The 24,147-nt window shown below is 41.7% G+C and overlaps 1 protein-coding gene across 2 annotated transcripts in view; it reads right to left on the bottom strand.

The window, feature by feature from the left end:
• Positions 1-212: 212 nt before the first annotated feature.
• The window catches only part of LOC136770048 (reversion-inducing cysteine-rich protein with Kazal motifs-like), a 43,879-nt gene continuing 19,944 nt past the window's right edge, over positions 213-24,147 (bottom strand). Inside the window, exons 6-8 of one of the 2 annotated variants that reach the window (XM_066723364.1) lie at positions 18,122-18,226; positions 3,165-3,279; positions 213-2,384 (exon numbers count right to left, since the gene is read on the bottom strand). In XM_066723364.1, coding sequence (XP_066579461.1) covers positions 3,169-3,279; positions 18,122-18,226 — 216 coding nt within the window. In that variant the 3' untranslated portion in view covers positions 213-2,384; positions 3,165-3,168. Of the gene's footprint in view, positions 2,385-2,709; positions 2,798-3,164; positions 3,280-18,121; positions 18,227-24,147 lie in introns of those variants that run through there. The other variant, XM_066723363.1, reaches the window with a different exon arrangement.

Genomic DNA, 24,147 nt, shown 5'->3' with positions numbered 1-24,147 from the left:
TTCAGTAATTGTTGCTCCCTGTATGACATTCTGATTTTGGCAACTCAAACATTAAAGGAAATGCGTACCGCCTCCGTTTTCAAACAGGAAGGTTTGTCCTTTGTTTGTATTTCGCCAGTGTCTGGACATTGCAGATTTGCAGCATTAACTGGCCGTAATATAAGCAAAGACATTTCTCAGGCTGAGTCTGACTGGAAAGTGACTTTCCATGGGGTAATCCAAGCACTTGTGCAAATAGTGTGGTCATACTTTATTTGACACTCCCTCTGTTGAGACTTCAAAAAACCTTCAGAGAGGCTACATAACACAACATAACCATATTTATAATGCTTTATAACCACTTTTGCAATGATGTAGCTGACACATTTGTATATATACCACTGGTTATTAGAATAGGGGTTAGGGTTAGGGGATTTCACATTTTCTAAAGTATATTATGGTTTACATGGTCTCAGTTAGCAGTTGTAAACACAATGACAATAGAAGGCTTGATGAATGTGGTCAATCAGTGTTATGTTACCATTATAAAAGGGTTATGAAACCTTTATGCAGGCGTTAACATGAAGGGGAACACATAAAGCCATACCAATATTTATTTTAAAGCAAGCCTCAGCTTTGCAAAAACATTTCCCTATCACTCTGACAATATAATAGAAATGCAGAATCCTTCCAAATGCTGATGCAGCTGCGGCAAGGTATTCAAATGTGACATAGATGGGAATATTGCTGTGTTGGGAAAACAAAAATAAATCAGTCATTGTAGCTTAAGAAATGGGAGTCCAAGCTAAAGGAGTGTATTGCTAAATAAGGTAGATTTGACAAGACAGATCACACAAAACTCATTAAAGGTGGAATTCCTGAAACCTCCAGATTTAGACAAAGCTTTTGTTTGGGGACCCCCTGTAAAGATTCGTATATTTTCTCCAGTCTCAAATGACTGCAGATGAGTCTTTTTCCATATCTAAATTTGTACCGCCCCCTGGTGGCCAGTCTATGTCATTTCACATTATTATTATTGTTTATTTATTAGCAGACCACTGTAATGTGATTGTAAAAAACAAAATAACCTGGACGAAGATCAGGGATGTTCATGGCTGACATGAGACTGAGTGTCAGTTGGGGTTATGCACACTTAGTAATAAGGGCAACTTACAAAAAAACAAGAGCATTACAAATGTGCAATAATACAGTACATTTCAAAGCATAATGCAATTACAAGTTCCAAATTACACAAGTGTACAGGAAAATATACAGGAAACACAAAATATGTTCTACATCCTAGATCAGGGATGGCGAACCTGTGGCACACAGAGCCGGACAGCTTGGCAGGCCAAGTAAGCAACTATCTGCGTTTTTATTATTTTATTATTTTTTATTTTATTGCCAGCCCGCCCCTCAATTGTCTAAACTAATTTGCACTTTAGAAAACCAGTCAGTATATTTGGCAGTGACAGCAGCGCCCCCAAGTCATTGAGCAGCGCTCACGTTATTTTCTGAATATTCATGTCTTAGGTGGGGTTCTTGTGCGCAGATTTTCGCAGTTATGCGCAGAATTGCAGAATCCTCCTCTCCCGTTGGCGGAGCTGCACAGATCCACGCAGAACTGTGAAAAGCTGCACATCATGGATGAGATATTAATGTCATGATTAACAGCGTCCTGCACTGTGGGAGCAGGAGCAAGAAGACAGAAATTGTAAGTCTGTCCTGTTGTAAATTATGCCTTTGATGTGTAGAGTACATTTGTGCATACTCATACTCATGGTAGATTGATACCACTGCATTATGTTTTTCTTAAAACATAAGTGCCACACAATGTATATTAATCTACCAGTTTTTACCAGTTTAGCAAAATGTAAAAGCAGTAGATATTAAGTAAATATACGTTGTTCTATCTGTCCATGGTTCTTAGATTTTTCTTTATGGCATTTTGTTTTGTTCGCATGTTTGCTTAATAACTTAATTACAACCAAATATATATATTGTTTTAAAAAAAATGCTGTTTAGCCCCTGTATATACTTTTACATCCCTAATTTATCATTGGCACCCTTTGGCACTTGGCAATATATAAACAAGACTTTGGGCACTCTAGCCAAAAAAGGTTCTCCATCCCTGTCCTAGATTGTAATAGCTAATAAGTGCAGACAAGGTGTGAAGCCATAGTTAAGAGCTAAGTTGAAGGGGGCATAGGGGAAATCAAAGTAAACAACACAAGTACTTATATAAGTTTTACAGGAGAGCTGAGCTACAAAGGAATTAACGACTAAATGAAATGTGCAGTCTGAAAAAATGTGTCTTGAGTAATTGCTGGAAGGAGGTCAGGGACTCTGCTGTCTTGACTTCAATGGGAAGGTCATTCCACCACTTAGGTGCCAAAGGAGCAGCTCTGGAGGAAGAGGAGTGGAGAAGAGGCAAAGTTAGTGTTCTGGCACAGGACGACTGGAGACTGGAGAAGTCTGGAGGGGAAGTACAGAGAGGTCAGGGTCTGAAGGTAACTCGGTTCAGTGTGGTCGAGACAGCGGTAGGTGAGGGTCAGTGTCTTGAACTGAATGCTGAGTGCCGGTATCGGGAGCTGTGGGGTAGCGTGTGTGAATCAGGGCAGAGAGACACCAGACGAGCCGCAGAGTTCTGGATGAGCTGGAGCGGCGGGTAGTGGATGCAGGCAGGCCGGCCAGGAGGGAGTTGCAGTAGTCCAGGCGGGAGAGGACCAGTGACTGGACGAGGAGCTGAGTCGATTAGTCGGTGAGGAAGGGTCAGATTCAGCGTGAGTGTAGGAGGATGCAGGATAGAGGGTGACTCCTAGATTTTTTGCGGAAGAAGAAGGAGAGAGTGAATCCACGGGGATTGAGATGGAGAGATCAGCAGAAGGTGAGGAAGAGGGGGAAAGAAGAGGAGAACAGATTTGGAGAGGTTGAGCTTGAGGTGGTGTGAGTGCATCCAGGCGGAGCTAGCAGACAAACTGGAAGAGATGTGAGAGGGGATGAGAGGGTCAGAAGAGGGAAAAGACAGGAAGATCTGGGCATCATCGGCATAGAAATGGTAGATGCGATGGGATGCGATGAGGGGGCCCAGGGAGCAAGTATAGAGAGAGAATAGGAAGGGGCCCAGGACAGAGCCTTGGGGTACGCCTATGAGGAGAGGTTGTGGTGTGCACAAAGAACCTCACCATGTCACTGGGTAGGTCCGGTCGATGAGGTATGAGAACCAGGTGAGAGCAGTTCCGGAGATTCCAAGTTCTGCAAGGCAGGAGAGGAGGATGGAGGGATCGACTGTGTCAAACGCTGTGGAGAGATCAAAGAGGATTAGGACTGAGGAGAGGGAGGCTGCCGGAAGACGAATTGCAGAGGATCAAGGAGTGAGGGGTGGGAAAGAAATGCAGAGAGCTGTCGGTGAACAGATCACTGAAGGGTCTGTGAGAGGAAGAGGAGACAGTGGTAGTTCTGAGGAGAGGCAGGGTCGAGGGTGGGTTTGTTGAGGAGTGCAATCACAGAAGATTGTTTGAAAGCAGAGGGGAAACAGACAGAGAGGAGGGAGGAGTTGAGGAGAGAGGAGATGAAGGGGAGTAGATCTGGGGCAGTCGCTTGGAGGAGGTGAATTGGGAGAGAGTCCAGGGCACATGTCGTGGGTTACATATTTGGTAACTTAATTTTAACAAATTATCAAAAATTGAGAATTTGTTTTATGATAAACTTAAACAGAAACAGATTTGAAAAAAAAAAAAAATCAGGCTTGCACAGTAACTAAGTACAAATCAGGAGTGCTAAGTAACGAACAGGGTTGGGAGGGTTACTTTGAAAAAGTATTCCATTACAGAATACTGATCACCTTGTTTTGAAAATAATCTGTAACCTAATCCAATACATTACTCCAAGTCAGTAAGGTAATCAGAATACTTTTAGATTACTTTTGGAATACTTTTTTCCCCCTTTATTAAAAAAACAAAAGCATCTGAACTCAAGAAGTGAAACAAAATGTACTACACATTCTAATATGTGTCACGATTCGCGGGGGGGCTCGGGAACTGGGGAGCCAAGTGCAGTGCTGGATTGCGGGATGGTCGAACAGGCGCGGGTCGGGTGCTGGTTGATCAGGACAATACAGGGCTAGGCGAAGACGTGGTCGTGGTAACAGGCGATGGTCAGGCGATCGGGCGAACAGAGAAAGCAAGGAAGAGACAGAAGTGCGGTCGGGAAGTCAGGCTAGGGGTCAAGGAAACACGGAAAATACCAGGCACAGGGAAACAAGGCTACGGGAGAGGACACAAGGAGAAGGCTCAGGATTGCAGGGTGAACTGACGAAACTTCACCATGACTGAGGGAAGTGAAGGGATTATAAGGGAACAGGAAACCAGGCTTGGGAGCTGCAGGGCGAATGGGAACAGAGGGTGGAAGCAAGAGTGCACATGGTTGACCGGAATGTTAATAGACTGAGTGCTGGGAGAGTGCTAGGAAAGGCAGGGAATTGGCGGCCCCTAGCGGTGATAAAGGTGGGAGTGCTAGGAGACCATGACAGTACCCCCCCCTCCACGTTCGGCGAACTTGTCCCTTTCAAGATTGTTGGTGCTACACAATGGACATGCGCAACATTTTTAGAACTGCCTGGATTTCAATAGAAGCTTCCAAGCTACTTTAAGAAAAAATAGTGTCGCTGAGATAGAAACTGTATCTATTTATTTGGTATTTATTTTTGCCACGACTGGAAAGAATCTGACCAATCAGAAGTAATGTAAACTCACGTGGAAACACCCCTCTGTATATGCACATGCCCCATAACAAACAGCATGGATGACAAGAAGTTCATTTTTGAGGTACAGCAATATCCAATATCATATCAATACTATATCATTGTAAATGAAAGGACAAATACATCCAGAAAAAAGAGAATGCATGGGTGGCAGCAGCTCTACTTCAATTATAGAGCATTTATTTACAGAAAATGACAACTGGTCAAAATAACAGAGAAGATTGTCAGACCTGCAAAGAAAATAAGTTCATATTCATTTTTAAACAATACAATACTCATGTTTTAACTTAGGAAGAGTTCAGAAGTCAATATTTGGTGGAATAACTGATTTTCAATCACAGCTTTCATGCATCTTGGCAAGCTCTCCACCAGTCTTTCACATTGCTGTTGGGTGACTTCATGCCAGTTCTGGCACAAAAATTCAAGCAGCTTGGCTTTGTTTGATCACTTGTGACCATCCATCTTCCTCTTGATCACTTTTCCAGAGTTTTCAATGGGGTTCAAGTCTGGAGATTGGGCTGGCCAAGACAGGGTCTTGATCTGGTGGTCCTCCATCCATTGACCTGGCTGTGTGGCATGGAGCATTGTCCTGCTGGAAAAACCAATCCTCAGAGTTGGGGAACATTGTCAGGGCAGAAGGAAGCAAGTATTCTTCCAGGACAACCTTGTACGTGGCTTGATTCATGCGTCCTTCACAAAGACAAATCTGCCCGATTCCAGTTCAAGTTCAAGTTCAAGCACCCCCAGTTCATCAACGATCCTCCACCAAATTTCACAGTGGGTGCGAGACGCTGTGGCTTGTAGGCCTCTCCAGGTCTCCGTCTAACCATTAGATGACCAGGTGTTCGGCAAAGCTGAAAACTGGACTCATCAGAGAAGATGACCTCACTCCAGTCCTCTACGGTCCTTATGATCTTTTGCAAACCTCATCCTGGCTATTCTTTGCTTCTCATTGATGAAGGGCTTTTTCCTAGCTTTGCACGACTTCAGCCCTGGACCTAGGAGCCTGTTTCGATCCGTCCTCGGCGTGCACTTCACCCCAGCTGCCATTTGCCATTCTCTTTGTAGGTCACTTGATGTCATCCTATGGTTGTTGAGTGACATTCGAATGAGTTGGCGTTCATCCCGGTCAGTGGAGAGTCGTTTTTCGCCCCTCTTAGCTTTGTTGTCCCCAATGTCTGCTGCTTGACCTTGTTCTTATGAACCGCTGTCTTTGAAATTTTAAGGATGGAAGCAACCAGACGCTCACTGTATCCCTCTGCCAGTAAAGCCAGAACTGAACCCTTCTTTTCATCACTCAAAACTTTCCTTTTCAACTTTTGGCATGGTCAATAGTTATTTTTACCAATTACCTTTGAGGTACTACTAGCACTGTTTTTGCCATCCATCTGGTCCTATTGCAAGAGGATAGTGATGACCACAGCAGTGGTTTTTATACTTTTCCCCATTAAATAAGATTTGGATCAGGTGATCACCTAATCAGTAGCTCATTCAGTAGAAGGAGGCGTGTCTGTGTTGGAATTCAACAGACACTAAAATGGAATGGCTGCCATACCTGTAGAGATGCTGATTGAAAACAAATTTGTAGTGGTCTCTTAATTCTTTCCAGAGCTGTATATATATATATATATATATATATATATAGGGGTGCCTCGTATTACGTGATTAATTGGTTCCCAGAAATTGATGCAAGTAAATTTTAACGTGTAAAATAGGGATACGTTGCTATTTTTATTCTTTTAAATACAACCCCAATTCCGAAAAAGTTGGGACAGTATGGAAAATGCTAATAAAAACAAAAAGGAGTGATTTGTAAATGTACTTTGACTTGTATTTAAACAAAAACGTATAAAGACAAGGTATTTGATGTTTTACCTAATCAACTGCATAGTTTTTTGAAGGTAAACATTTATTTTGAAATTGATGCATGCAACACGTTCCAAAAAAGTTGGGACAGGGGCAATTTAGGACTAGTAGCGATGTGACAAGTTGAAATAAGAAGGTGATGTGAAACAGGTGAGGCAATCGTGTAATCATAGTATATAAGAATTAGTATAAAAAGGCATAGTCCTTCAAGAGCAAGGATGGGTCGAGGCTCGCCAATCTGCCAACAGAGGCCTCAGCGAATAATCCAACACTTTGAGAACAACATTCCCCAAAGACAAATCGGTAGGATTGTGGGCATTTCACCTTCTACAGTGCACAATATAATTAAAAGATTTAAGGAATCCGGTCAAATCTCGGTGTGTAAAGGGCAAGGCCGAAAACCACTTCCGAATGCGCGTGATCTCCGATCCCTCAGATGTCATGAGCCTGTAATGGATATGCTGACATGGGCTCAGGAATACTTTGGTAAACCTTTGTCAGTCAACACCATTCGCCGCTGCATCCACAGATACAAGATAAGGCTTTACTATGCAAAGCAGAAGCCATACATCAACACTGTCCAGAAGCGCCGCCAACTTCTCTGGGCTCGGTCTCATCTGATATGGACAGTAGCACAGTGGAATTGTGTTTTGTGGTCCGACGAGTCAACATTTCAAATAGTTTTTGGACAAAACAACCATCGTGTTCTCCGGGCCAAAGAGGAAAATGAACATCCAAGCTGTTATCAGCATCAGGTCCAAAATCCAGCGTCTTTCATGGTACGGGGGTGTGTCAGTGCCCATGGCATGGGTAACTTGCACATCTGTGAGGGCACCATTAATGCAGAAAGATATGTACACAACATATGCTGCCATCCAGATGTCGTCTTTTCCAGGGACGTCCCTGCATTTTCCAGCAGGACAACACCAAACCACATTCTGACCGGATTAGAAGCACATGGTTGCGTAGGCAGAGAGTGCGGGTGCTAGCATGGCCTGCCTGCAGTCCTGACCTGTCTCCGATTGAGAATGTGTGGCGCATCATGAAGTGCAAAATAAGGCAACGAAGGCCCCGTACAGTGGCGCAGCTGAAGAAATGCATAATGGATGAATGGGGGAAAATTCCGCTTGCTAAACTTAACCAACTGGTGTCTTCAGTGCCCAAACGCTTAATAAGTGTTATTATAAGAAAAGGTGATTTTACACAGCGGTAAACAGTCATTTTTTGGAGTGTGTTGCAGTCATCAGATTTGTATATTTTCAAAAATCAACTAAACATCAAATAATGTGTTTTCAATATAGTACAGGGTGAATTTTCAAAAGACTCATTTTGTTTGTTTTTTGCATTTTCCATACTGTCCCAACTTTTTTGGAATTGGGTTGTACTATATAAAATTTGTAAAGAAATGCATTTTTTTTTTTATTTATAATTTTCTTGCTCCCTTGAAGGCCTTAGGTCGGTGGACTGACAGTTTTCAGCTCTTTTGAAGAAATGGTCAATTGACAGAAAGGCAACATTTTTTTCTCTCCCTATAGAGTTCTATTCAAAGAGCTCTGAATCTTTCTAGCAACTTTTGCGTTTCTCTCCCTGTTGGCTGTGTCAATGTACTTAAGAATGCTTTTGTCATTGAAGTTGGACACGTACTTATGCACTACACTACATTAATACATTGCACATATCAAGGATGATGAAATATTGTTTATGATGCTTCTGGCTCTACAGCTGCAGAGGTAACACTTAGATCACGTATGTGTAGCTCAGATTTCCGCAGTTCTGCGCAGATCTTCAGAATTCCACCGATCCCATTGGTGGAGCAGCGCAGAAGTGCTGGTAGGGCACAAAGTACTGTAAAGGAAAATCAGGGAGGCTGTTTTGGAGTGTGAGAGAGTGAATAGAAAGCTATAACAAGAACGAACTTTGGCAACTGACCTTTAGGCTACCCCTTTTGGATTCTGGACTGCTCCGTGTTTATCTGTTTGTATTGCTCTTTTGTTATATGTTTAGAGAGGGAGCCGTGATTATATTTTCTAGTTAGGCTCAAAGAAGAGTTTGAGTTTTAGTTTGGTTTTCAACGGTCTTCTTTGTTTTGGCTCTCCAGGTCCAGGTTCATACACATTCCCCTTCCCCACACAAACGCACGCACCGTTGCAATGGAGGATTTGGACCACTTGGAACCGCCTGTCAAGCAGAACCCAAATCCACCGAAGAAATTATGGATATATTTGAAAGACACCAGGATACAGCACAGTTACTAAAGGGGAGTCGGCTGGAGAAACCGCTCACCAAACCGCTTCAGAAAGACAGAAAAATGAACCAAGGAGCCAAGGGAGCCCGGCCAAAGACATTCTGGGAAACATCCCAGAGAGGAGACATGGGGGAAGAGGGTTTTATGACCAAGATACTTGCTGTTGACGGAAGTGTGGGGAAATGGGACATACAGTGCATCCGGAAAGTATTCACAGCGCTTCACTTTTTCCACATTTTGTTATGTTACAGCCTTATTCCAAAATGGATTAAATTCATTATTTTCCTCAAAATTCTACTAACAATACCCCATAATGACAACGTGAAAGAAGTTTGTTTGAAATCTTTGCAAATGTATTAAAAATAAAAAACAAAAAAGCACATGTACATAAGTAATCACAGCCTTTGCTCAATACTTTATTGAAGCACCTTTGGCACCAATTACAGCCTCAAGTCTTTTCGAGTATGATGCTACAAGCTTGGCACACCTATTTCTGGGCAGTTTCTCCCATTCTTCTTTGCAGGACCTCTCAAGCTCCATCAGGTTGGATGGGGAGCGTCGGTGCACAGCCATTTTCAGATCTCTCCAGAGATGTTCAAATCGGGTTCAAGTCTGGGCTCTGGCTGGGCCACTCAAGGACATTCACAGAGTTGTCCTGTAGCCACTCCTTTGTTATCTTGGCTGTGTGCTTAGGGTCGTTGTCATGTTGGAAGATGAACCTTCACCCCAGTCTGAGGTCCAGAGCGCTCTAGAGCAGGTTTTCATCAAGGATGTCTCCGTACGTTGCTGCATTCATCTTTCCCTCGATCCTGACTAGTCTCCCAGTTCCTGCCGCTGAAAAAAATCCCCACAGCATGATGCTGCCACCACCATGCTTCACTGTAGGGATGGTATTGGCCAGGTGATGAGCGGTGCCTGGTTTCCTCCAGACATGACGCTTGCCATTCAGGCCAAAGAGTTCAATCTTTGTTTCTCATGGTCTGAGAGTCCTTCAGGTGCCTTTTGGCAAACTCCAGGCGGGCTGTCAAGTGCCTTTTACTGAGGAGTGGCTTCCGTCTGGCCACTCTACCATACAGGCCTGATTGGTGGAGTGCTGCAGAGATGGTTGTTCTTCTGGAAGGTTCTCCTCTCTCCACAGAGACACACTGGAGCTCTGTCACAGTGACCATCGGGTTCTTGGTCACCTCCCTGACTAAGGGCCTTCTCCCCCGATCGCTCAGTTTGGCCGGGCGGCCAGCTCTAGGAAGAGTCCTGGTTGTTCCAAACTTCTTCCATTTACGGATGATGGAGGCCACTGTGCTCATTGGGACCTTCAATGCTGCAGAAATTTTTCTGTACCCTTCCCCAGATCTGTGCCTCAATACAATCCTGTCTCGGAGGTCTACAGACAATTCCTTGGACTCCATGGCTTGGTTTGTGCTCTGACATGCACTGTTAACTGTGGGACCTTATATAGACAGGTGTGTGCCTTTCCAAATCATGTCCAATCAACTGAATTTACCACAGGTGGACTCCAATCAAGTTGTAGAAACATCTCAAGGATGATCAGTGGAAACAGGATGCACCTGAGCTCAATTTTGAGTGTCATGGCAAAGGCTGTGAATACTTATGTACATGTGCTTTTTTTGTTTTTTATTTTTAATAAATTTGCAAAGATTTCAAACAAGCTTCTTTCATGTTGTCATGATGGGGTATTGTTAGTAGAATTTTGAGGAAAATAATGAATTTAATCCATTTTGGAATAAGGCTGTAACATAAAATGTGGAAAAAATGAAGCACTGTGAATACTTTCCGGATGCACTGTATACTACTGTTCAAAAGTTTGGGGTCACTTAGAAATGTCCTTGTTTTCCATGAAAACATACATTAAATGAGTTAGAATAGGAAATACAGCAAAATGAATAGGAACTATAGTCATTGAAAGGTTAGAAATAGTGATTTTTGAAATAATAATTGTGTCCTTCAAACTTTGCTTTCGTCAAAGAATACTCCATTTGAAGCAATTACAGCCTTGCAGACCTTTGGCATTCTAGCTGTCAATTTGTGGAGGTAATCTGAAGAGAGTTCACCCCAGACCATAACATTGCCTGCACCCTGCTTGACAGATGGCATCAACACTCCTCCAGCATCTTTTCATTTGGTCTGCGTCTCACAAATGTTCTTCTTTGTGATCTGAACACCTCAAACTTAGATTTGTCTGTCCATAACACTTTTTTCCAGTCTTCCTCTGTCCAGTGTCTGTGTTCTTTTCCCCATCTTAATCTGTTATTTTTATTGGCCAGCCTGAGATACAGCTTTTTCTTTGCAACTCTGCCTAGAAGGCCAGCATCCCGGAGTTGCCTCTTCACTTCACGTTGAGACTGGTGTTTTGCTGGTACTATTTAATTAAACTGCCAGTTGAGGACCTGTGAGGCATCTGTTTCTCAAACTAGACACTCTAATGTATTCGTCCTCTTGTTCAGTTGTGCACCGGGGCCTCCCACTCCTGTTTCTATTCTGGTTAGAGTCAGTCTGCGCTGTTCTGTGAAGGGAGTATTACACGGCGTTGTACAAAATCTTCAGTTTCTTGGCAATTTCTTGCATTGAATAGCCTTCATTTCTCAGAACAAGAATAGACTGATGAGTTTCAGAAGAAAGTTCTTTGTTTCTGGCCATTTTGAGCCTGTAATTGAACCCACAATTGCTGATGCTCCAGATACTCAACTAATCTAAAGAAGGCCAGTTTTATTGCTTCTTTAACAGCACAACAGTTTTCAGCTGTGCTAACATAATTGCAAAAGGGTTTTCTAATGATCAATTAGCCTTTTAAAATGATAAACTTGGATTAGCAAACACAACGTGCCATTGGAACACAGGATTGATGGTTGCTGATAATGGGCCTCTGTACGTAGATGTAGATATTCCCTTACAAATCAGCCATTTCCAGCTACAATAGTCATTTACAACAATTAACACTGTATTTCTGATCAATTTGATGTTATTTTAATGGACAACAAAACAGCTTTTCTTTCGAAAACAAGGACATTTCTAAGTGACCCCAAACTTCTGAACGGTAGTGTATATCATGTCAACGTCACATAACTGATTAACTAATGCCGACTGAGACCCCAGCAGGGTTAACCGGTATTCGAGAATGTCACCTGCTTTTGGCATATGTGACTGATTCATTGGAAGGCGTCATGGAGTGTCCGGTGACTATCACCACCAACCAAGTGCAGTCACTACTGAGGTGGTGCTAGTACCAAAACCTGATGGCTTAGTATGGTTTTGTAAGGTAAATGAAGTATCAGAATTTGACACAAAGAATAGATTAACTAATCAAGAGGCTGGGAAACACTCGGATTATCAGTACATAAGGTACAGGCAGTGGTGGACTCAAAGAAATGCCGCATAGGATTTAGCGAGGTGCAGGATCTAAGATATATTATCAGCCGATGGGCAGGGGTGGAAAGTAACAAATTACAACTGTAATTCAGTAGCTTTTTCGTGTACTTGTACTTTTTTGAGTATTTTTCAAATTTGGTAATTTTACTGTTACCTAAGTATGTTTTGAGTTCAGTATTGTACTTCGCTACTTTCAAAAAGGCATTCAGAGTACAGAGTTACAGAGTACAAATTTTGAAGGCTGTCATGGAAAAAAAATGTGGATGACAGACAAAAAGACCAATAAATGAAGAAGCATTCCACCCACAACACTCAACAGGCCAATCAAACTGTATGTCGTGATGGTTACTGTTATTTGTCAACCAACTAAAGATTTGAAGTCAGTCATCCAGTCCTGCAGCAGCAGTGAGGTAAGTTAAATAGCTATCTAGCCACGAGTATTAGTGAGTAGGGGTGTATATTTTTAATCGAAATAGAAGATCCATGGAAATGAGCATTTCATTTTGACCATCAAATTTAAAGCGGGGTCATGATTTATTTAGTTATTTATTTGGCTTCGTCAAACCAAAATTATTTAAAGTATCAGAAAAAACAAAATGACAGCAGACGGTAAATACAGTATCTCTGCGTGTGTGCATTTCTCCTGCTTATCCGTTCTTCTATGTCACTAAATATTTGAATTAAATACCTATACAGCATTTCAGCTGCGAACTCCTCAAATGTAATAAATTATAAACACTTTCTTCTCCAACCGTGGAACATGCAGTTTATGCGGTAGGATATACTGAATACAATATAGCCGACAATCTGGGCTTTGTAATAACAAATAGTAATTATGAGTTATAATCATGTTAATTCCTGAATCGTGATTTTCTATAAGTCATATATTCATATATTATTGTTATTATTTATTTTATTAGCAGATTTGCAGCTGCTATAGCTCTCGTCTGCCTGCCCTGTGATCGGCTCAGCAAGTTTCTAATTCAGTCTTGATCTCGTTGCAAACCCAGGTCTCTGGATCAATGCTTTGATCATTACCTGTTTGATGCTAATTTTATTATAGGGCACTGTAGTGTTGAAAAGCACGTTTTCTGCATTGCTGTACACAGCTGTAATACAGACAGAGCCATTTCAAAGCACTTTCACGTTGCATAATACTAGTCTATGTAATATTTCAGTTTCCTGTAAATTTTATAACGAGTTACTTGTTTTATAATTGTATATGGCTGCTAAGATATGTGCATACTGATTTATATAATATATTGTGAAAAAGTTTGTTTTATTATTATTGTTCTTGTGTATGTATATGTGCACGTTTTGATACATAATTGAATCATCGCAGCTGATCCAACTCCTGTCTGCCTGTCCTCTGATTGGCTCAGCAAGTTTCTAATGTTCCTTGGTATTCAATCACGACAACCATAGGCGGACTGGCCATCGGTCAGTTCTGACAAATGCCAGAAGTGCCAGACCAATTTTTAGCTCGACTCCCGTGTGGGCCGGTCGTCCCATGTGGTTTTCCGGCCAGGGGCGTTTTTGGTCCCAGTCTGCCCCTGATGACAACTCCAGAAAAACTGTTCATGCAAATCTAGAACTACGTAAAGTCTTAATTTACTTAATTTACTGTCAATACTGGTATTGTTGATTTCCTGGCTGGCAGTGTTAAAATAATTGTTCGATTTTTGTCAAAAAAGGTAATTAATTTGGAGACAAGTGTGTGAAGAAAAATAACAACTACAATCGCAAATTGAACCGAATTGAAAATGTGTGGAATCGTTACACCCTATTATTGAGTACACATACATAGGCAGTCAAACCTATTTGTGCTGTTTTCAGTGCGTTTTCGATATTCCAGGCCTGTCATTCCATAGAAAGCAGCTGTCATTCCTTGTCATTCCACTTTTATGTTTTATATGAGGTTATTTTAAAGAAAGTGTATTCAGGATTTTAGAATTCCTGTGTGGGATTTGGAGATACAGACCTTTTGCTTTGGAGATATTTTACCCATTGTAGTCTATGGGGATTCCCCATTATAGTCAATGGGCATTCTGTTATGTCATTCATTATTCTGTCCCAAATACGGCCTCCTGTCCTGACCAGTGATGTCCCCCACAATAAACTAACAATAAAGTTACATCAACATTTCTTTGTGTTCTAGGTAAGTTGGTATTTGTATTTGTAAATTTGTAAATACAAATAAAAAAAAAAATTATACCAGTACTTTTACTTCTACTTGAGTAAAATTTAATCAAAGTAACAGTACTTCTGCTTGAGTAGAATTTTTCAGTACTCTTTCCACCTCTGCCAAGGGGTACTGAGTTCTCAGGAAAGTAAAGTAGTGGCTATCCACAACTGGCCCCTGCCTGCTAATAAAAAACAAATTAAAAGCTTTTTTGGGGCTCATTGGTTATTATCGATGATTTATCCCCAATTTTGCCACCATCACACACCCCTTAAACAAATTCACCTGAAAGAAGGAAGCCCTCTGCCAGAGGCCACTTTTACAAGCACCTGACTTTTCAGCATCCTTTATAGTACAGACTGAAGCATCGGAGACAGGACTGAGAGTGTTTTTATCCCAAAACTACAAAGGTGAGGAGCACCACATCTTATTCCTCAGCCAGAAATTGTTGGCACATGAAACGCGATATTCCACGGTGGAGAAGGAATGCCTGACCATTAAGTGGGCCCTGGAATCTCTGAAGTATTACCTCCTGGGCAGAACTTTTGGCACAGAGCATGATTGACAGTTGGTCTGTTTGTCTGGAAGTTCATCGGTTTGTCTGTAAGTTTGTTTGGAAGTTTGTCTGTTTATATGAATTAATAGCCACATTAATTACAAAGTTGATCAATGTAATTACGGATTATTTAACACATGAATCGGACAAATTAACAAATTACTTGACAGATTACTGGATGAATTTACTACTATATGACCAAACTGCCGGCTGAATGGCCGAATTGACGAATTTCCGAATGAATTTCCCAGTGAACTACCAAATTGATGGACGAACACTTTTGGCACAAACGGCGCTCCATATCTATCCAGCTCTCACACAGAGTAGACAGGCTGCTGCCCTCGCCTCCCCATGTCTTCACACTCATCCTCTTTTCTCTGCGCTTTTTGTGTTCGTCCGCAGCAACAGCGGCTTGTGGTCATGTTCTTTCCACAGTTTTGCGCAGATCTTTAGAAATCCACTGATCCCATTGGTGGGGCAGCGCAGATCTGCGTTACACAAACTTGACCTGTGCATGTCCGCGTCCGTGTTTGTTGCCCTTCTCTCTGTGTGGATCATGCGTGTTTGTGCAAGGTGTGGGAGTGTGGAGGCTGTGACGCAGATCCACGACATGGATGCCAGATCAGTCATTGTGTGTCTGTACTGAAGCGCTCGACGCAAAAGACATAAATCCGGTGCAAAATAGTCGTTAAGTGTGAGCTGCGCACTGTTCACAACATTGGGTCGGATTGTAGAAATCGTGTAGTGTGACCCAGTTTAAAACACATTGATGCAATAAATTGAGGTTTACAGTTATGTAAGTGCCTATATTTATATAAGGTCTATATTTTGGCAAATCACGTTTACATTTGTAAAAAGAAAGAAAAGGAATGAAAAGTAACAAAAGCATCTGTAAATACACTCACCTAAAGGATTATTAGGAACACCATACTAATACTGTGTTTGACCCCCTTTCGCCTTCAGAACTGCCTTAATTCTACGTGGCATTGATTCAACAAGGTGCTGAAAGCATTCTTTAGAAATGTTGGCCCATATTGATAGGATAGCATCTTGCAGTTGATGGAGATTTGTGGGATGCACATCCAGGGCACGAAGCTCCCGTTCCACCACATCCCAAAGATGCTCTATTGGGTTGAGATCTGGTGACTGTAGGGGCCAGTTTAGTACAGTGAACTCATTGTCATGTTCAAGAAACCAATTTGAAATGATTCGACCTTTGTGACATGGTGCATTATCCTGCTGGAAGTAGCCATCAGAGGATGGGTACATGGTGGTCATAAAGGGATGGACATGGTCAGAAACAATGCTCAGGTAGGCCGTGGCATTTAAACGATGCCCAATTGGCACTAAGGGGCCTAAAGTGTGCCAAGAAAACATCCCCCACCACCAGGCTGCACAGTGGTAACAAGGCATGATGGATCCATGTTCTCATTCTGTTTACGCCAAATTCTGACTCTACCATCTGAATGTCTCAACAGAAATCGAGACTCATCAGACCAGGCAACATTTTTCCTGTCTTCAACTGTCCAATTTTGGTGAGCTTGTGCAAATTGTAGCCTCTTTTTCCTATTTGTAGTGGAGATGAGTGGTACCCGGTGGGGTCTTCTGCTGTTGTAGCCCATCCGCCTCAAGGTTGTACGTGTTGTGGCTTCACAAATGCTTTGCTGCATACCTCGGTTGTAACGAGTGGTTATTTCAGTCAAAGTTGCTCTTCTATCAGCTTGAATCAGTCGGCCCATTCTCCTCTGACCTCTAGAATCAACAAGGCATTTTCGCCCACAGGACTGCCGCATACTGGATGTTTTTCCCAATTTCACACCATTCTTTGTAAACCCTAGAAATGGTTGTGCGTGAAAATCCCAGTAACTGAGCAGATTGTGAAATACTCAGACCGGCCCGTGTGGCACCAACAACCATGCCACGCTCAAAATTGCTTAAATCACCTTTCTTTCCCATTCAAACATTCAGTTTGGAGTTCAGGAGATTGTCTTGACCAGGACCACACCCCTAAATGCATTGAAGCAACTGCCATGTGATTGGTTGGTTAGATAATTACATTCATGAGAAATTGAACAGGTGTTCCTAATAATCCTTTAGGTGAGTGTGTGTTCAATACTACAAAGCTGCCTAACACAATAACACTGAAACAAGGGAAATACTTCATGTGGCAGGTAGCATTGGCATATAGACAGGATGAAACAAACAAAACACATACGTGAAAGTAATTAAAATAAATTCTGTAATAAAACACTTCATAATTAGTTATCGTGCATGTATAATAACATTTGTAACGGCACATTATTTTTAACTTGCTACTTTAAATTTCTTTAAAAAAAACACTGAACACAGTTTTGGATTCTCCAAACCAAACTGAAACAAAACAAAACATAAAATGATTGCATTCTTTTATATATGAATTCTGTTTAAATCTTAAGCAAGGCATCCACACGTGGATAAGCAATGACTGTCATTATCAAAATGGCTATTGTTCTTCAATTGAGCAAATATATATAATCTATACAGAGGAACACAATTATTTCACAATTATTTTCTCTTTCAGTAGTTTCACAACACCGAATACGATGTAGTGTGAGGTTTAAATGTAAAACAGTTTTGGGTGTACTCGCCCAGGGAATGATGGTCTGGTGCCGGATGCAGGCCTTCAAATCCCCCAAATAGTTAAACCAGTTCCTGTACCTCTACTGCAGAATTTATGCTCATGATCTAGAAGTGCTCGTTGATGTCCCTAATGTCTGATATGATATATGGTGAGCTTGCGAGATCGAATGTCCAAGTGATTTGGGGCTCCTTGTTGTCTCGATTCGGTAGGAGTGAATATTTGAAGATTATATTAGTGTTGGGTTATCATGCATCAATTTTTAGCCTTGATAACAGTGATGGTAATGCTCCATTGCTTTTTGGAGGAGCACCTCACCTTTTTTCTTTCAGTTACCTGACAGTTTGCAAAACGAGCTGGTGCACCCTGGACCCACAAAAAAACATAGTGTTCTTAACACTATCTTTAGGCAAAAGTGTCTTGCAGACTTACTGGTTAACCCAAGCAGTGAGGACAAGACTCAAGAACAGTGAGAGAGACAGAGACACCGTGGGGGCACACCCTGAGAAGATCAGTGATAAAACATTCACCTCAGACATAAGGAACGCCGACAGGGGGACGTGCAACACCAGTGTGGGACTCCCGTACTTTATCAGTGAGTTGATCTTCTCTGCCTCCTTATTGCAAGCTTCAACCTGAATGATAAAAATAAAGGGACACTTGGGTTTGACAGTCAGTCTTCAATGATTATCTTTTAAACTCTGAATAAAAGCTGCAAAAATGGAAACTGCAACAACTAAGCCAGCATGATCAGAATGATGGTTATGAAAAGATGGCAACCAACAATGGACTTTCTTCCAAAGGCACTGGCTGATCTGATGCTAAAAATTTTATTATGTTGTGTATTGCAAGCTTCCCATTTGCCTGATGAAGGAAGGGTAGGATGTCGGCACTTAAAGTTCTGCTATATTGTCTTTGTTAAGAGCCAATAAAAGTCGCTCATTTCATAAGAGTTTGCAGTGAAGCCAGGACCTATCCCAGATAGGATAGGACAACAGTCCAGCACAGGGCGATGGAGAAAGGGACAATTATGAGTTGCCAATTTTCCTCAATGTAGTTAGTAAGTAGTTAAACTGAGGACTGCAGTTGTGTAGCTCTTATGTAATTAAAACAGGACAAGCCCGAAGTTACTAGTATTGACAACTGCCTGAAACTGGTTCTCTGCAAGTTATTTAACAGATTAATTTTGTTCATTAAACTATACTTATTTAATGAACAGATTGAACCAGAACAGATTCCTGTTGACTGCCTGCACGTTCCTTCTACAAAGATACTGACTATGGTATCAAGTGCTTAAACCTTATGAGATACCTGAGAGCGAGAGAGGGCAAGGGATGAACAAAGCAATCTGGTTATGCTTACACTTTCAGACCATTCTTCATTACATAAGAACATAAGAAAGTTTACAAACAAGAGGAGGCCATTCGACCCATCTTGCTTGTTTGGTGTCCATTAGTATCTAAGTGATCCAAGGATCATATCCAGTCTATTTTCAAATGTTCCTACATTTTCAGCTTCAACCACATCACTGGGGAGTTTGTTCCAGATTGAGACGACTCTCTGTGTGAAGAAGTGTCTCCTGTTTTCTGTCTTGAATGCCTTGAAGCCCAATTTCCATTTGTGTCCCCAGGTCCGTGTGTCCCTGCTGATCTGGAAAAGCTCCTCTGGTTTGATGTGGTCGATGCCTTTCATCATTTTGAAGACTTGAATCAAGTCCCCATGTAGTCTCCTCTGTTCCAGGGTGAAAAGGTTCAGTTCCTCAGTCTCTCGGTAGGACATTCCCTTCAGACCTGGAATAAGTCTGGTTGCTCTTCTCTGAACTGCCTCTAGAGCAGCGATATCTTTCTTGAAGTGTGGAGCCCAGAACTGTACACAGTATCCAGATGAGCTCTAACTAGTGCATTGTACAGTCTGAACATCACTGCCCTTGTTCTCAATTCTACACTTTTGACAATATACCCTAGCATCCTGTTTGCCTTTTGTATTGCTTCCCCACATTGTTTGGATGGAGAAAGTGAGGAGTCCACGTAGACTCCTAGGTCTTTCTCATGCGTTACATCATCTAGTTCTATTCCTCCCATAGTGTAATTATAGTGGACATTTTTGTTACCTGCATGTATTACCTTGAATTTCATCCGCCAGGTGTCAGCCCACAACTGAATGTTATCCAAGTCCCTTTGAATAACCTGTGCTGCTGAGATTGTATCTGCTGAGCCACCAATGTATGACAAGTTTGCTAACTATCCCAGAGTCCAGATCATTAATATAGATTAGAAAAAGCAAAGGCCCTAGTACTGATCCCTGTGGAACTCCACTAACAACCTCACTCCAGTTAGAAGTGACTCCTCTAATCGACACCCTCTGTTTCCTAGACATCAACCAGTTCATAATCCATCTACTTACATTACCCTGAATGCCTACAGCTTCCAATTTGAGGATCAGTCTTTGGTGTGGAACCTTATCAAAAGCTTTTTGAAAATCTAAGTATATCATATCATATGCTTTCACATGATCTACAGCTGCAGTTGCATGTTCAAAAAATTCTAATAAATTAGTAAGACATGATCTGCCTCATCTAAACCCATGTTGACTATCTCCAAGAATATGGTTTTCATTAAGATGCTCCTCTATTTTCTATCCAATCATTTTTCCAACATTTTACAGGTGATGCAGGTGAGACTGATTGGTCTGTAATTTCCTGGCTCAGTTTTGTCCCCTTTCTTGTGGATTGGTATGACATTTGCTGTCTTCCAGTCAGTTGGCACATCCCCTGTTCTAAGTGTCATTTGGAATATTTGAGTTAGCGACCTATAAATAATTTCCCTCATTTCTTTAAGTGTTGGAAATATCCCATTTGGCCCAGGTGATTTGTTTGTTTTTAATTCTGCTAGTCCCTTTAGTACCTCCTCCTCATTTATCCTGATCTCTCTTAGAATTTGACTGGACTGATTGTTAACCTATGGCATGTTATCATTTTTTTTATTTTGTAACAACCTCTGTGAAATACTCATTTAGAACATTTGCAGCATCTTGTTCATTTTTTAAGATACTTCAATTTTTGCCCTTTATCTGTTTCACTTCCTCCTTTATTGACCTCTTGCTGTCGTATTATTGAAAAAAACTCTTTGCATTAGTTTTAGCTCCAAGAGCTATGTTTCTTTCTATTAATCCTCTCTCTCTACCAGAGACACAGGCTATGGAGGATTACATCACTGAGGCATTGGCATTAGGGATTATTAGATCATCCACTTCTATGGCTGCTGCCAGCTTTTTCTTTGTTGAAAAGAAGGACGGAGGTTTGAGACCTTGTATTGACTACCGGGGTCTTAACGGAATCACAGTGGAATATCGGTACCCTCTACCTTTGGTCCCTGCAGCACTGGAACAAGTCAGAGGAGCCAAATTCTTTACAAAACTTGATTTGCACAGTGTATATAACCTCATCCTTATCAGAGAAGGGGACGAGTGGAAGACAGCCTTTATTACGAACAACGGACATTACGAATATTTAGACCAGTCTTTGGACTGGTTAACACTCCTGTATTCCAGGCATTTGTGAATGAAGTACTCACTTATTTTCTCCTCCACCTTCTCTGAGCATGTCCGTCAGGTCCTTCATTGTCTTTTGCAGAATGGGCTTTTTGTCAAAGGAGAAAAGTGTGAATTCCATCAGCAGAGCATTGGATTCTTAGGCTATATTCTAGATGCCAACCAGGGTTCTAAATTAACACCTGCCAACCCGCCAAATGCGGGTTAAAATTCATTTTGGCGGGTGTTAATAAAAACTTACTAACCAGTTTGGCCGGTGATGCATGGGGCATTACATGCATGATACAAAAGTCTCTGTTCTCTGTCATTTATCCTCCTGGCAGTACTTCCTACATTTCCCATGAACACTGTGCCGTAATGCTACGTGATGACGTTTCATACGCCCCTTGGCTGCGCGCAGTTTGCAGTGAAACCAGCACGAGAAACCATGGAAACGAACGGAGCGTCCACCAGAAAATACAAGGAAGAATAAGAGCGAACAGAGCCAGAGCAGGGAGCATAGACTGAAAGAGGAGGGAGTTAGCTAGTAAAGTAAAGTAAAAAGTTAAGATTAAACTAAATGCGGCGGTGGTTGGGACAGACTTCTTGGGGCGAGAAGAGGAACGAGCCAGGGGATGAGGACAGAGAAACAAAGAAAAGAAAATTTAATGCCAAATGGCTGATGGGTCGTGAATGGCTTGTGTTTGATCATGAAAATGTCGTCATGTTTTGTCAGGATTGCCGCATCTACGCGAAAGAAAAAAACAAAACGAACAATTTCGTGGTGGGAACTAATAATTTTAAAGTCGAGACAGTAAAGGACCATGAGAGTTCCCAAAGTCATCAGGAGAGCCTTAGGATTAAAACTGCCAAGACAGATCGTATTGAAGAGAGCCTTGCTGGGAGAAGCCTCACTTTATTGAAGACGTCTGAGTTGGAGAAGATGCAGCTACTTTTTCGAAATGCCCACGCCATCGGAAAAAAGGACAGGCCTTTCACCGACTTCACATGGATGTGTGAGTAAGTGAATTAACATTACTATTTACATGTTTTAGAAACAGTGCATTTAATACGATTCAGGGTGCTTCCATAGAAACAGATTCAACTTTACGTTTGGGGTTTTAAAAAAAATATATATATCTCACTGAAATGTACTGTATTGTAGCCACTAACAGTGGCTTCATTTACACAAAAATGAATTTCAGGGTGGACAGGAAGAAAGGCTTGAAGATAGGAGAGACATGCACAAATGACTACCAGGCAAAAGAGTTCATACACTACATAGCAGAGGATGAGAGAAGAAAGATGAGGGCAAGATTATCAGATGGCAAGTTCATCTTGGTCATGTCAGATGGATCCCTTGACAGTGCAGTGATGGAAGAAGAAATGATCTACATCAGGAGTGCCAGTGAGGGGAAGGTCAAAGTTGATTTTGTCGGGGTAAAAGCTGTCTCAAAGCCAGATGCTACAAATGTAGCTGAAGCAGTGTGCAGTATAATGGAAAGTGGTGTCAGCACTAATTGGAAGAACAAGCTAGTGGCAATCACCACAGATGGAGCATCTGTAATGAAAGGAGTAAACAATATTGTAGTTACAAAACTGCGTGCAGACAGACCAAATGTGCTGGGGATCCACTGCATGGCCCATAAGCTAGAGCTTGCCTTTTCAGATGGAATAAGGAAAAATGTGATGGCCAGGAAAGTTGAGGACCTGTTGAGTGGACTCTACACCTTATATCATAAGAGTGGAGTGAACAGGGCCAGCCTAAAGCAACACTTCAGGGAGCTCCACATGAAGGCTTTGATGCCAACCAGAGTAGGTGGAACCCGGTGGCTACCACATCTCTTCAAAGCTCTTGACCATTTTCTCAGGGGATATGCTGGCATTGTACGCAACTTAGAGGAGAAGGTATGTTAATTTATAACCTACAAAAACCAGCAGTGTAGATAGATTATTTAATGTTTGCTTTATTTTTCTCTTCATCAGTTTTAAATGCTGTCTGATAATGCAGTTGTTTTGTTTGTAGTCCCAGGAGGCCACGAACATCAATGCTGTTCTGAGGGCCAAAGCCAAGGGGTTCCTTAACATAGGCAAGGATGGTGGAGTTCTCAGTTTTTGCTGTCTTCTCCATGACATCATCTAGCAACTGAGCAACCTCTCCAAGTCACTGCAGAGGTCAGTGTCAACCCTGGCTGAAGCTCAGAGCTGCCTTTCCTCCACTCAGGCTGTCATAGAAAAGTACAAGTCAAGGTATGTATCATATATCCTACAATTTATGATTTGACTTTAGGTTGCGTTGGTGTGTTTTCACCTCAGTATATATAAAAATAAATAAAAAGATGCCCATCCATCTATCTCTGCACAACTGTAGACCTGGGCCTAAGCTGAGAGCAGTGCTGGACACAGACACCTATGAGGGAATCCTCCTGAAGCCTACTGATGCTGACCAGCATGACAAGGCAAAGAACGTGCTAATCGATTCCCTGTGCCGGTGCATCACTGCTAGATTTAGTGATGTGAACAGTGGTGTCCTGCAGGCTATGCGGCTGACCAGTTTCAAGGGCTGGCCAGAGGCAGACATGAGTTCAGGTTAGTTATTCAAATGTAATGAACAAATCTTTACACATTTTATGTTTTAAGACAACTGCTTAACTTTATATTAATGTTTTCCCTTTTGTTCTCAGATTTTGGTGATGAAGAGGTAAACAAACTCATTAGTCACTTCCGACCTCTTACTGTCTGCTGGAGTGGATGTGGAGTTGATCCTTGATCAATGGACAATTCTCAAGACTGAACTGTACACAGCAGGATTCAGCCAAGGTACTTGCAGAATGTTTGAGATTAAAACTGATAAGGTACATCAGTATGAGATTTATCAGTAGCATTAAACAAGTGCTTGAAATGTTCCCAAGCTCTATAGAAATGGCTAATATTGTGAGACAGTTTTATTTTGTTTATCAGGAATCAGAGTAAATGTCATTTGTTAAAGGCACAATCAAAATTTGATGGCATCTTTTAATAAATAAAG

This window comes from Amia ocellicauda, chromosome 2 (genome assembly GCF_036373705.1).
Source record: "Amia ocellicauda isolate fAmiCal2 chromosome 2, fAmiCal2.hap1, whole genome shotgun sequence".
NCBI classification, from domain to species: domain Eukaryota; kingdom Metazoa; phylum Chordata; class Actinopteri; order Amiiformes; family Amiidae; genus Amia; species Amia ocellicauda.
The sequence above is the reverse complement of the archived record's forward strand: the minus strand, read 5'-3'. Positions and strand labels throughout refer to the sequence as shown.